This window comes from Plodia interpunctella, chromosome 28 (genome assembly GCF_027563975.2).
Source record: "Plodia interpunctella isolate USDA-ARS_2022_Savannah chromosome 28, ilPloInte3.2, whole genome shotgun sequence".
In the NCBI taxonomy this organism is placed as follows: Eukaryota; Metazoa; Arthropoda; class Insecta; order Lepidoptera; family Pyralidae; genus Plodia; species Plodia interpunctella.
In genome coordinates, this window is record NC_071321.1 from 1,489,531 (window position 1) to 1,504,998 (window position 15,468).

Here is a 15,468-nt window from a genome sequence, read left to right on the forward strand (position 1 = left end):
AGTGCCTGTGAAGGTCTAATTTCTGAATAAATGATTTGAATTTGAATTTAACCCCCGACGTAAAAAGAGGGGTGTTATAAGTTTGACCGCTAAGTGTGTCCGTATGTCTGTCTGTGTACGTGGTACCGTAGCTCGTCAACGGGTGAACCGATTTGAATGCGGTGTTCTTTTATTTGATAGTTAATTTTTACACGGTAGTTCTTAGATGTGTTTGATCAAAATCTGTGTAGCCGTTCAGAAGTTGTAGCTAATTTAATATTGAAAGTTTTTTTTAATTTGTCTACAAATAAACTTGTTGGAATTAATTTTATTCTATATAAGTAGATTAGTATAGTATACTTATTTTTCGAACATAAACTCCGATATTTTTTCTCACAGGTTTTATTATGTAAACAATCTAACCAGTAGACTTTTCAAGAAATCACTTTTGTGGTTAATGAATTCTTTTACATTAGAATTTATAGGTTTGAAGTGATTGATTTGTTTTCGACGAGATTCAACAATGTGTACTCTGAAGATTGTTTACATGTAAGGACTAGAGAAAAAAACCGTGTATATTTTTTAAAACTATATGTATTTTTTCTTCCAGAGCTATAAGAATATGTTGAAGAAGAAAAACTCATAAACAGCGTCACATTCCTAATAAAAAAAAATTACATTGTCTTTTCTGTATTAACTATTTGTCGAAATAAGAATTCGCAAAGTAGATTATGGTATTCAAATCGTATTTGTAATCAATTGGTAAATATATTTGGGTAATACCCACTTTATCATAATGGTCTAACGCAAAATGTTCCTTGTGCAAAATGAGCGCTCGACGCAGAATAGACACTCCGCGAATGGACATTCGCAAAATGTGCATTCGAATTTGTAAAACGCATATAAAAGATGCTTGTGATATGTGAAATAAGAAAGTTTTACATTTTGCACTTTTTTGCAAAGTGCTCGTTCTGCGTCAAATGCTCATTTTGCGAAATCTCCATTTTGCGTCAGATTTTATTATACAATAATAGAATTCATGTCGCAAGCTAACGGAACAATGTATTGTAAAACAGACAATCAATAGTTCAACTAAAAAATTATTCAAAATAATGTCTTCTTTGTTTAAAATTGTGTGCCCATATAATTCTAATGCTATGTCCACATCGAGTAAATGAAATGTATTCAACGGCCATACTGTTGTCTCTTTCTGTTGTACCAATCACAGTCTTGCAGTGAGCGGCTTTGTAACTAAAATAATAACCAAATTTTCTTTGCTCAGTGTGGACATATTTACCCACATTTAAATTAGTTACCATTTGTACTATCAAAAATAATTTATTTTTTACATTTTATATTATAAAGATTGTGAACCGTTCAGAACGGTGTCGCGAAAATTATTCGAATTTATCAATGAGCAGTATTCATTATTTTAAAATTTTATTTAATCATTATTAAGTTATTCGCTTTAAGTATTTTGTTTTTTGGAATTATTTAAGCTGTAGTTATGAGTCTGAACTTGAATACATGTATCGGGCTGTTATAAAAATAATAATTGAACAAATCATTTAGATTTAAAAAGAACTGCCGATATTTCAAATCGTAAAGGAATCTAGATTATGTAAATTTTATCATGTTTTTTTTATAGCTTTTCGCAATATTAGGACACTTTAAATTAGGCAATTAATATTTACAGCAGGGTTTATTCATGTGAATGGAAAATAAATATAACTCTTATTCATAAAGAAATAAAATTTGTTTTAGGTAAATCTGTCCTGTCTTGTCTCACTTTTTAATATTTCACATTGAACATAAGAAACATATTTTAAACATACGAGTTTTGAGTATTATTAATTAATAAACTAGAGTAGCAATAATATCGATAGCTTGCAATGACAACAATATGAATGCTATCGATAATTTTGCTTCATATCGATTGTCTCTCAATAATGGGATATCGATTGCCAATATAATAAAATAGGCTTTAACTTTTTATGAATAAGAGTGTGTGTAAGTTTGTTCCGATTGTTCTCCTCAAGTGTGCTCTTCCTTTACTGAGAAAAGTCCAAATAGTACTTTTTAAAATATTTTTATAGTACTTACAGACTGTGAATATGCCTTACCTCATATAAATTAGTAGTTTAGACGGAAAATTCAAAATTCTCCGTAGTCTAAGCATTGTATTTAATTCGGTGCTATGATGTCAAGTTAGCAATTATTATTGTATTATTAACAATTACAATAATATTGTTTTTATTTCTACATTTTTTCCATATCAACAAACAGTGGCTGGACTAACAAATAATAATTGTATGTATGTTTATTTATCGTTTTCTCGTGAAGAAATCGCAAGTTTTTTACTAACCGAAACAGTTTTGATGCATTTACTTAATACGTACTTAGGTTATAAAGAAAAAAATTAATTTGACGTCATACTAAAGGCCCGTGCACACCGCATCCTTTTGCAGCACGATTGTATGGAATTTTTCGCATGTACACGACAAAATTCTATTATATCTGTAGTCAGTTATTTTTATTATTTCCACGTGAAAAGGTACCTTATGGAGGGCGCCATATGGGAGCCAACAACTTATGAAAAAGTGAAACGCCATATGCGACTTCCCTACATAAAGTATTATTTCTCACTGATTCTCACATAGACACTCACTACGCAGTCGCGACTTAGTAAACGATACTTATTTGAAACTTATACTTAAATGCCTTTATTAGGGTGCTATTTAATTAAGTGTCGTATGAGGTATTAATAAATTAAACTTTTGTCACGTTAAAGAATGATTTAATCATGTGTTATATAATGTAAACGCAATTTTTTAAATTGAAAAACGCGAAAAACTTAAATATCGTGTGTTTAAGCAAAAGAATATTTCATTTCTAAAATTGATATAAATTATATTGTTGCTATTTTTTCTATATTTCACCGATTAAACCTAAAAATAGAATCACAAATTGCTTCTTAAAATCGTATATTTCTTTTTGTATAAAAAATAATTTAAGTATAGAAAAATCGAATATCCTTGATGGTTCACATCTATTTCGGAGGTCAATTTTTTGTGTGATATTTTTATAATAAAGACGTAATTATTTGCAAAAATAGAAATCCATATATTGTAACATGGCACATATTTTTCCCGCTAATAGTAAATCCTCGTATTTTTACATTTATTTATTATTTTTATTAACATCAAAATAGTTGTATGTGTGCAATCATTGACTGTGAATTTAAGGTTAAGAATCTATTTTCATGTCACTGGTATCGTAACATAACACTTCAGTCATCCATTTCATTTATCTAAAACTCCTACCTACTTACAGTCATGTTTTCTTGTATCTATGCCCCAAATTGTAGCCAATTTTACAACATTTAGAATGTCAATTGCCATTATGTGATATTTCCAATGCATCTTAAATAGTGTTAATTTTTATAAAAATCTATTTATTTTAAACAAAGTTACTTTATGTCGAACGTATTCTCAAGTTTTCTAATGTTTTTAATATACTTAAACTTTATATTTTGTAAACGCGCCATAATTTAATACGTTCAGTATTTTTTGATTTCGTGATTAGTTTTACTGTAATTATGTATAGTAGTTAATTATATAATTATTTCCCAATTATGTAGTACGCGCTTCCAGGTTTTTTATTAAAAATCTACCAATTTCGGCGGCGGTTGTACATTATGTGATATAGAAAATAAATATATTTTGAAATAATACATTGTTTTATCTGTGAAATGTGTAACGACAGAGCTGTCAATGTCACCAAAATGCCGCCTTTTTATGTCAAGAGAAAAAGCTGTCTTTTACATAGGCACCTACATTGGGATTACTCGGAGACGACGAAACCAGAGTACATTTTTATATATACTATACGAAACCAAGATTCTATTTTTGTTGAATCCTTACATTCCCATATTTCTCAACATCATATTTTTTCACGAAGCTTAAGAATTGTTGCACATGACAATGACATCGGACACACAGATATAAGAACATAACTAATGTTCTTAAATCTATATAACTATGTACGCATGGTAAAATCTGATGTGCCCTCCCATCAGATTTTTAATGGAAACCTACCCCCCATTTAGGTACTTAATAGTCATTTGTTCCACATACCCTGTGGAATTTGTCGCCCATCGACGCATCCAAACCAAACTAGCCTAGGTTATTTTTTTAATATAGGCTAATCTAATGCATATAATAAAGCAGTTCTTATATAAATAAAATTCAGTTTTATAGCGTACAATGCTTTATTCAATAGAAACAGACAAGGCAGAAAGTATAAGTTTACATAGTGAAAAAGCTCACATAATTTATTTACATTCTTGACCTCTCAGTTAGCGGTCTACGCAGAAAGTCCCTTCCGCAAAATGTCAACATGTAACTTTTGGTCACGTTTGGATAACGTCATTATCTGAAAATATAAGGGCATTTCCACACATCTTATGGCTATACTGCGGTGTGACTACAACTATATCCTACAAAATTTAAATTTTAACAATAATATTTGGTTAGACAAAGAATTTCAGTCATAATTGAAAGTAAACTACAATACTAAAAATCTATATTACTTTGAAAGCAAAATAGAACAATAGGAAAATATGTACACGATTACATTTTTATGCAATTTTCGAACTAAGGCTACTGGGGTATTATTTAATCTGTGCTAAGGCACTAAGTGACCAATTATAAAATTGTAAAAAATATAATTTTATTAATGTTCTTAAATGTTGAAAAATGACCAATTCGCAAATCGATACATACACATAGATGGTCAGTTTAATCAACAAAATCGTCATTTTGCGAATAAGGCATTTTACGAGTAACATTTATGTGAAATTCAAAATTATGACAGGACAAAAGATATTCACAAAACCCCGCTGAATCGTTAATTCAGTTTATGACGGTCGTCAAATAAACGTACGTCGACCGTTAGGCGGTTTACGAAATGAGACACCAGGTCGTGCGGGTCGAATGACCACGCATAAAGAAAAGAATATGCAAGCACATACAAAATGTGAATTTAGCAAGTATATCGCGCTGCGATGTCGTCAAATACACAATTATATTTGTTATGTAATTACATTGATTAATATTTTCTCAAACAATAAGTAAATAAAACATTAGAAATGGGAAAATTTATTAAATAACATTTCAAATGAGAATAGACGCCATACGATTAGATAAATTAGAAATAAAATGAGCTATGTACACTCCGTTATTTCTTACGAGTTCAACATGTAAACAATCTTCACAGTACATATTAATGAATTTTGATTTTAAAAAAAAACAAATATTAATTCAAACTTACACATTATAAAGTAAAACATTTTTTAACCACAAAAGTGATTACCTAGAAAGTACATTTTACTTTATATTGCTGTGAAATCATAAAAATACATAGTAAGATTGTTTACATAGGACATGTAAGAAAAAACTAAGTTTATGTGTATCCATCCATATTTGGAAGTATGGAACGGATACGAGTCTGGAACGGTTCTCCGATAATTGCTTCGTCTACGTACGATTCGCCGACAGAATAGAGGAGACATTCTGTCGACGAAACGTTCGTAGACGAAGCAATTGTCGGAGAACCGTTTCAGACTCGAATACTTCCAAAATAATATTATAAATGCGAAAATCTATCTGTCCACAGTCGCTAGTGGCTATTCTGGACCACAGTCGCTAGTGGCGACATTGCTGTTCGTATTAATTAAATCAAAATTGAGAAAGTCAAGGAGTCCCGCTGAGTTGAGCGTTTGGCACAAATTGAAGTGGCTGCACAAATTCCCTTGCCTGGAATGGAAATTTATATTTATTAAATTGTTTGGACATTTTTTCTAGTCGAAGAGTAAAAAAGGATTTTTTACGAATATTTTTTTTTGTCATTGCAATACCTACCAAACAGAATCAAGATTGGTTGATAAACACATAGTGTTTCCAACCAAAAAGGCACAGCACCCTCGATTTATTTTCATGAGTCGAATATTATTTTCAAAACTAACGTCACGGCTTCCCCAGGAATCACTCTATTAATTGGTGAAAACCGTACAAAAATCTGTTCGTTCATTTTTGATATTACCGCGTTCATATAAACAGACGCAACAGGGGGACTTTTTTATAATAAGGTCATACGTACAATTTATTTAGCTTTTACATAATATTTTTTTTACAATTTTCAATAATTTATTGAATATGCAATTTTTTTTACATTCAAATTATTACAATATAAATTGTTTGTTGCGCCGCTTCTTCTTCACCTGCGTTTTGGAAGTCTGCGGTAGACTAAGAAGTAATTTTTTGTAATCATCCTAAGTAGAAAAAGAGAAATGTCGAGTTTGTTAGGCCGACCTGTCTAACGGAGCTGCAGAGCTGCAGCGGCGCGCGCGCCTGCAGCCGCGCGCTGCGGCGCACCGGCGTCACCGTGTACTGCGCGCCGAGGCTCTCGGGACCCATCGACTTGCGTCTGGACAATATTGTATGTGTTTGTATATGTTTTGCTTTGTCTACGATAGCTTAACAGACCATGTTAGTGGAGCGATCGTTACGGCAACAGAAGTAGACCGATTGGAATGTTATCAGTATAAGAACGTACACCAAATCGTATTACTAATTATTATTATAAAATCTAAAGCCTATGTCCGCTTATCTATATTATATATTCCGCTTTCACGGTTAAACTGTTGGACAGATTTTGGTGAAATTTGATATGCATGAAGTTAAAGACCTTTCAAACATAGGACTTCAAAAATCAACTGTCGACTAAAATCATGTCTGATCTACTTTTACAGAGAAATTCACGAGGGCGGAGCCGCGGACAAAAGCTAATTAATATTATAAATGCGAAAGTAAGTTTGTTACCTCTACACACTCTACTCAACCAATCTTCATCAAATTTTGCATACATGTAGTTTGAAGTACGGTGAAGGACATAGGATACCTTTTACCCCAGAACAAACTTTTACTTTCGTTTCAGAAACTGCATATTTGTTTAATTTGTATTTATGACTGTTTGTGTCAAATAAATTTAAAAAAAAAAAGAACAACAACTGCTTCCGTGGGAAAAAAAAACAAAATAATCAACTGATAATACCATTGGGGTATTGATTTGGGATAAAAAAATGGTAAGTCCTTCTGGCATGATAGGGACCTACATTGTTCAAATGAGTTTCTTTCGGCATTTCTTAGTCGTTCCTAAATGCCAGTAGTTTGTAGATTAATTTAAAATATGACATGAAAAAGTGCCTGTGAAGGCCTTATTTCCAAATTCATGATTCGATTTTGTTTTTTGATTTTATAATATTCAAAAACTCACAATTTAGCCTGCTGTACAGCAAATCTTATTATAGTGCTCTTAAAAATGTTTTTCACGTCCACCATTTTGGGGTCCACCGGTCGCTGCTTTCCACTGTTTGGACTGATCTTGAGTTGCATGAACTTGTCGAGCAACTGGTCCAAGTTTGCTTCTACTACTGAGCGCTAAAAAAAAGGAAAAAAAAGGTTACAAAACAATAAAAATATATCGCGTTATTAAATGTCAGTATTTTTTTTTTCGTTTATTGTGGCACAAACAGTCATAGGCACAAAAAGTATCATAAAACAGTATACAAAATAGTAGATCAAATTGTGCCAATTATTTATGGTTTTGTGTGAGTATGTGGGTATGTATGTGTAACTTAATGTGTATTTTGGAGTGTTTGTGAATCTAGTGGTCAAGTGGTCTATTTGATTAAAATCTGTTAAAGATATTGTTAAAGATATATATAGATATAAGTACAATTAATGTCTTGTCAAGATACTATCAAATGTAATAAGAAAGTTATAAAAGAATTACAAGATAAAATATGTTCTTTACAATCAGAGTTACAGTCAATATCTAGCAGATATGAGCTTTCAAAGAATACCATCAAGGAATATAATCAGGCTGTACACAAGTTAATAGAAGAAAAAAAAATTGTGTAAATGTAGTTGGGCCACTGAAAAGCAGGCTGTGGAAGCGTCCTTAACTGACAATACTGCTAGTGCAGCAGCCTCAATCATGACAGAGTCTGAGTTGCTTCCAGAGACTTCGCCCCCTATACAGGCGTCCCTGGAAGCTTCTCAGATAGATGCGACCACCATTACTAATTCTAGGTTTTCGGTTAGGTCAGATCCTATTGATTGTAAGACCCCAAGAACGATTATATACTCAGATGAATTGGGCATTAACTTAGGTCCGTTGGTGTCAAATTACACTACACAAAGTGTTAGCAATATATGTATGCCAGCTCATATTTCTCAAATTATGTCTAAAATAAAATGTGAAAAAATAGACAGTAATACCACATTAATATTAACTATAGGTAATGCCTCAAATGTCTCCCGTTTAGACATTACAAATTGTATTGATATTTTATCTGAAATAGATAACTCGGGTGTTGGTCAGATAATATTTAGTCTATTTCCTTTTACTAAAAATAACTCTAATAATAAATATATACACTCCATAAATACATGTATATACAACTTGACTTGGAAATTTAAAAAATTATACATTTTGGACCTGAATAAATATATAAATAATTGCATATATAACAATGGTACTGTGTACCTACCTTATAGATTTAAGCTGACCATTGCTAAACTCTTAGCATTCAATATTTATAGACCCGTTATAGCCGATATAACGAAATTACCAAATATTAGTACAAGTACTAATAATTTAGTTTTAAACTAGATAATAAGACAGCGGTGAAGCCCTCCTATTTAAATCTTATACATCAAAATATCCAGGGCTTCACCAGCAAATTCAATGAAGTTTGTTTATTTTTAGAAAATAATAGTATTGATATTTTCTGTGTAACTGAACACTTTTTTAGTAATGAAATTAAATTAAATTTTCCCGATAAGTATATATTAGCAAGTGCATTCGTAAGACAAAATAAGAGTTATAAGTATAAAGAAAGGAAAGACATAGTAAGTCTATCAGTTGAATGTACTATAGAACTTTCTTGTGTGGAGTTGGATAAATATATTATTATTTCTACTTATAGACCTCCATCAGCTTGTTACGAAACTCTTTTGGACGTTTTGGAGGAAGGAAGGAATTATATGCTTATTATTAGATGTAACTCGCCTGAGTGCGAGTTACATCTAATAATAAGCATATAATTTTATGCGGTGATTTCAATATAGACATTTTAGTTTCATGTTCGGAAACCAATGGATTTAAAAATCTACTAGACTCATTTAACTTAAAGCATACATTTTTTGAACCCACTAGAATAACCTCGACCTCAGCCAGATGTATAGATAACGTTTTCTGCGATTGCGCTGTTTATAATCAAAAACTGTTCGCCTGTCTGGGGTCTGACCACCTGGGTCAACAGGTATCACTTATACGTGACGGAGAGTCTGACCTAAGCACCGCTCCTGTAACTTGTAGGCCTCTTACTAAGCAACGTAAAATGCATTTTCGCGAATCCGTTGATAACAAATTGCCAGATGCAGACCTCACAAAAAACCCTAATGACCAATACAATGAGGTGTTCAATATAGTAGAAAAAGAATTCAAAATTTTTTTTCCGTTCAAAACTTTCATCAAGAAAGATAAACTTAACTTTTGTGATTGGGCCTCAAACGGCATCTATATTAGAGAAATAGACTCTATGAACTTTATGGCCAAAAGCAGTACAATTTTAATGCGGAATTCATATCATATGTTAAACGGTATTCTAAAACTTTTAAAAAAGTATGTTATGTCGCGAAATCTTTGTATTTAACTAATAAAATAAAAAATTCGAGTGATAAAATAAAGACGGCTTGGTACATCATAAATAAAGAGACTGGTAAAACTAACACGCGCGACGTAAATTTTGTATTAAAACTTGACGGTAAAACCATAAGTGCAGATGACGAAGTTGCCAACGAATTTAATAATTTCTTTTCCAACATTTCTAAGAATATCACAGGATCCCTTTCCTCTTGCTCCAATGCGGCAGATGACCTATTAAAAAGAAATGCTCCGGATCCTAAGTCCACTTTTACACTCAGACATATTACACCAGATGAAATTATATCTGCTTTTAAAGCTCTAAATGTTAAAAACACTGAGGACTTTAACATTAAAAACACTTGAGCAGCATTATTGACCTGATTGCTCCTCACCTAACCATAATATTTAATAAATGTATATCTGAAGGCGTGTTCCCAGACTTAATGAAAATAAGTAAAGTAATTCCTCTATTTAAACAAAGCGTTAAACATGATCCCACAAACTATAGACCTATTTCTATATTACCTACTCTAAGTAAAATATTTGAAAAAAATATTTTGAGTCAACTTGTGTCGTATTTTAATATAAATAAAATTTTACATAATCGTCAATACGGTTTCACCAAAGGTCGTTCAACTACTGATGCAGCAGCCACTTTAGTCGAAATAATTAATGAAGCTTGGGAATCCAAGCAAGATGTCGTAGGTATTTTCTGTGACTTATCGAAAGCTTTTGACTGTGTAGATCATAATATACTCAAAAATAAACTTCAACATTATGGTGTCACTGGCGCGGCTCTTAGTGTTCTTTCGTCTTACCTAGATAATAGAACGCAGAGAGTAGAAATTAACAAAACAAATTCCGATAGTGCACCTGTTCACACAGGCGTACCTCAAGGCTCCATTATCGGCCCTTTTTTATTTTTGGTTTATATTAACGACCTCCCATGCCTTGCCTAACATTTATGCGAAGTAGTTCTTTTTGCAGACGATACATCTTTATTATTTAAAGTCGAGTATGCGAAAGTTTGTGAGGATGTATGTTTGTTACTCTTTCACGCGAAATCTACTGGATGAATATGAAATTTGGTACACGGGTAGAATATAACTTGGAATAACATATACGGTATTTTTTATCCCGAAATTACCACGAGAACGAAACCCTGGGACGCAGCTAGTAATGTATACTTCACACGTCAGTTTAAATGAAATAAAAATGAACCCAGTGCATATTAGCAGCTTAGCGGCTACGCGCGGTACTCTCAGTAGCCGGCTCCGGCTGCGCAACAGTACAGTATTTTTTTGAAATAAAGTGAAGACTTTTGGAAAACAGAAGGGGAGGTCTTTGCCAAACAGTGAGACAAAATACAGGCTATAAAAGTGTTTTATCATCATATTAATTAAGTAACGGTAAAATAGTGTAGAAGAATTTTCTGCCGTCTATATTAAATGAAAACCCTAACAAATATTTGTGAGAAAATAATTAATTTAGATCAGTACTAAATGAAAATTAATGCTTATGCTAAGAACTAATCAACTGTGTAAAATGGTAATGAATAGTGGCTCGCCTTACCACATTACTACGTATAAACCTATATAGATTTTATATAAGAAATATTATACATAAAAAAGAAATGAAAAGAAAAAGTAACCTGCGTGCCCTTGGCGATGGCCTCCTCCCAGCACTGCACGGAGGCGCACAGGTCCCCGCGACGCTCCTCCAGCGCGGCGCGGCACTCCCAGTACCCGGCGCGCGCGCGTGCGTCCGGGCAGCGCGCGCGCAGCGCCCGCAGCCAGCGCGCGCACTGCTCCCACTCGAAGCCCTACTCACATACTGATATTATAAATACGAAAGTCTATCTGCCTCTCACATTTTCACTGTGGTTTAGGCCAGCTTTGATGATATTTAAAATAGATTAGTTAATGATCAACAGCCAATAGTATAATATATCCTTACATATTAGAAAACAAAGTCCTCTATCGTGTCTTTCTGTTCACGATAAACTCAAAAACTACTACACTTGTATAAATGTTTTTACCCGACCGAAGCCGGGACAGGCCGCTAGTTACTCTATACAAATAAATTACTAGAAGAAAAAAGAATAATATTAATCGATATACTCACCTCACGAAGCAACTCTGTCAAATCATTCAACGCACCATTCAGCAACTCGTCAACATGGTGGACATGCATCGTTTCCCCCGATGTCATTGTTGTGTTGCCACTCTCATTCATATCCCCGCTATCACTGAGGAAGCTTGCTTGCCTCCATTTATTCAATCCGGGTGTTCCCTTCTCATTCATGTTTTCATGATACGATCCATCGTCACTGTCAGAGTCCAACGCAATATTCTCCTTGTCCTCATCATCAAAATCAAATTTAGGTGCCTCAAACGGCTTCAAATTATTCTGTGTAAGGTGATGTAGGCCAAAACACTGCAAATGATGAAACGACTCGAGAGACTTGCCCCGTTTTTGCAACCAACTCTTCAATTTTGCTTGTAACTCTTCCGGTTTCGGCGTGTTGAAGTTCAATGGCACTGGTGTTTGAAATTTAACTTTTTTCCTTTCGCTTTTAATAGCAGAAATTACTTTTTCGCCTTTAACATTCTCGTCTTCATTGATATCCTTCAAATGGACTTTGTCAATATTCTCGCCAATAGATGACCATTTATGAATACAATTGTTAATCTCATTCTTGCTAATTCGCTTGAAATGTACAGCGGAAATTGACCTCCTGACTGGGACATTTGTCTTTGGTTTCACATCAAAAACTGTGTGTCTCTTATTCAAGATCAAACCAGAGTCTTTGATCAGTTTCTTCAAGTATTTTGTGTCCATTTGGAGTTTTTTAACGTCGTCAACTTCCTTTTTATGCACAGGTTTAGGCTTGTATAATCTGTCAAAGACTGACTCTTTATTCGGGCCAGCTTTAAAAGTAGACGCTGGTAGACTTTTTCTAGGCAAAGTCTTGGCCACTTCAGTTTTTGGTGCAATACTCTTTCTGAACACTGTCGTATTAGTTGTAACCCTGTTAACGAATTTTGTATCCTTAGATTTTGTTCTGACAATTGGTATTTTTTCATCTTTTGGTCTTTCAATTTTAGAACTTGTTGGTATTACCTTTTTAGACGCTTCATCATTCTTATCATGTTTATTAATTAGATCTTTAGATTTAACATGATTTAAAGCTTTATTTTGGACAGCGTCTTTAGGTTTTGCAACATTGCCTGTTGTGTTAGTTTTATTAACATCGCTATTGTTTTCTTTATTAGGGATTTTCTTAGTTAAAGCAGCGACAGATGTAGGTCTTCTGAATCCGCCGTTCATGTGAAAATGATTTCTGACTGCGCCAATAGCATTAGGTCTTGTATTGACGCTGTCAGTTTTGCTTTTAGAGATAGACAAGTTGGAAACAGATTTCTGGGGCTGAGGATCTGTTTTGTTGTACTTCTTTAGATTTAATTCTCGTAACTGAAAAGAAAATAATAGAATTAAGAGTACTTTAAACGGAGACTATTTTAGGCACAGAAATTTAGGCGGCTGAAAATAGTCTCCGACTAAACCTAAAGTACTCTTAATTAACGGAGACTCCAATTAAACCTACCTTATTACTCTCGTATGTCGACGCGAATGCACGTACATTACGTAGTTTGAATGAGAGTTTTTATTTACCGCAATGAAAAACCAGCAATAAAATCAAGTTCAGCGAACTGGACCACGATAGTGTCGAGCCGCATAAGATTAGAGATTACTTAATTAGGCCAAATTAGTATAGTCTCATAGAAAAAATACCAGGTCTATCCAGAGGGAGTGTGGGTTCAATTCCTGATGGTTCCAGACTTTTTAATCTCATTATTACTTTTTATTAAAAAAAAAAAAAAATGTGTGACCCATATAACAAAACTATTTTGATATATAGATTATGTAAGAAATATTACAACACAGTCCTCATAGAAATATTACAAGAATAAAAGTCAATCAATAACCGATGGCCAATTTGTTTAGTGTCACGTCCAGGGACCCCAGATTCCGCAGACCAGGTCTTATTATTAAGTAAGACTAGAGCAGGGTGGTTTTTCTTTTCTGTCAAATACTAATAATGCCCTTTCTGTTGGTGTTCAATATAAAAAGGCTACAAACCTTTTCGATCCTTGCTTTTTCCCTCGCGATCCTCTCCTCTCGAAGCTTGTTTAGACGAGCTTCGACTGACACCACCTCCATGATTGAAACTGAAAAAAGAAAATACATTATGTATATTTGGAAGAGTAATATAATTTTTTTGGGAATTTAAAACTCATGTCATTATACTGAATATATAAAAAACTATATACCAGCTGCACCACAGGGCTTCACTACCTTGGGAATTTTGGGATAAAAGTACCCTATTTTATTTCAGGTTATATTCTACCTGTGCACAAAATTTCATAACAATCTGTCCAGTAGATTTTGCGTGAAAGAGTAACAAACATACACCCTCACAAAATTTCACATTTATAACATTAGTAGAATGTTAGTATTATTATAGTACAAGATCTATCTCAATTTCTTATTAGATTTTTATACAACAATAATTTTACACTAATGATTAATAGGTCTTATACATGATTTTACTAGTTTTTTCCCGCTGCTGCGCAAGAGTCACACACACACACCTCACAGCCCACGGAAACTTCACTTTTTTGTATGAAATGTAGTATTCATTTCATCACCTTCTGTTGACTTTTATGCTAAATTTAAAATATTATAATATAATAAATAAGAGTTATGTCTTATAATATTAGAAGATTAGGATAATAATCGAATTTAAGGGAAATAAGTTTCTCCCGCCATTTTTGTTATCTTTGTTTTTAGTCCGAAATCTTTTTACAACATTATTAGGTACTTATATGTTGTAATTTGATTTTCTCTATAAATAGTACTATTGTAAAATAAAGTATGTACTAGAAAGAAAATTCTTACCAAGTATGTGACAATTCCTTGTAAACAAAAGAGAGCGAAGAAATCTTATCGTTTTGAAGGACAAAACACAAAGTTTGAGCAAACTAATTAGTACCACATGTAAAAAAATAATTCATTTACTTTAATTCACGTAAATAACATGATTAACACAAAAATTATCAATTTTGTAACTGAAAAACGACCAACAACGACGACGACGAAACAACGGTTATCAACCGCTTATTTTCAAAACAAATGGAATGAATGAATGACTGAAAATCTAACATGAATGACATTTCTAGTGTTGTGTCCATTGCTGGCGTTGGTGGTTACGTGGTATTTCTGAAGTGAAATTTTAATCGACTCGAATCAAGTTCCGTATTACATAAATTAAGTATGTAATATCGATAAATAATTTCCCCCTTGTTCTTAGTAATTTCCTACCTAATTATGATTTGACTTTTTAAATATGACGAAAAATAAAATATATTTATTATCTCTTCACGCTTTTTCTCCATGAAACTTTGGATATATTTAGTACTAGCTTTTGCCCGCGGCTTCGGCCACGTGAATTTCATAGCAAAATTTCAGTAATTTTTTTATCGCGTACTCTGTAAGACTGGTAAACATATATGATTTAAATTCACATTTTTTTCTCATATTTAGTTCAATTTCCAGTTTCCCGCTGCGTGTCTCGTCCCGAAAACTTGTCCAATCCCGCTTCCTGCTATGTAATGTAGATATCCCGTACCGTTTCCTACATATTGTGCCATC

At 33.0% G+C, this 15,468-nt stretch overlaps 2 protein-coding genes across 6 annotated transcripts in view; one reads left to right on the forward strand and one right to left on the reverse strand.

Annotated features, from left to right (window-relative positions):
• Positions 1–5,293, forward strand: part of LOC128681832 (probable multidrug resistance-associated protein lethal(2)03659) — a 52,292-nt gene extending 46,999 nt beyond the window's left edge. For all 4 annotated transcript variants that reach the window (XM_053766049.1, XM_053766050.1, XM_053766047.1 and 1 more), the window contains one exon: positions 590–5,293. In XM_053766049.1, coding sequence (XP_053622024.1) covers positions 590–625 — 36 coding nt within the window. In that variant the 3' untranslated portion in view covers positions 626–5,293. The remainder of the gene's footprint in view (positions 1–589) is intronic.
• LOC128681834 (uncharacterized) lies at positions 4,957–14,961 on the reverse strand. Of its 2 annotated transcripts, XM_053766051.2 has the most exons (7): positions 14,716–14,959; positions 13,897–13,985; positions 11,878–13,227; positions 11,405–11,575; positions 7,315–7,478; positions 6,351–6,465; positions 4,957–5,795 (listed from the first exon to the last, which is right to left on the reverse strand). In XM_053766051.2, exons 2-7 carry the CDS (start codon positions 13,975–13,977, stop codon positions 5,733–5,735), a joined length of 1,944 nt encoding a protein of 647 aa, XP_053622026.1. In that variant the 5' UTR covers positions 13,978–13,985; positions 14,716–14,959; the 3' UTR covers positions 4,957–5,732. The 2 variants fall into 2 exon arrangements, with proteins under 2 accessions (XP_053622026.1, XP_053622027.1); XM_053766052.2 differs by lacking the exons at positions 4,957–5,795; positions 6,351–6,465 and having other exon boundaries at positions 7,336–7,478; positions 11,405–11,586; positions 14,716–14,961.
• Positions 14,962–15,468: the final 507 nt, after the last annotated feature.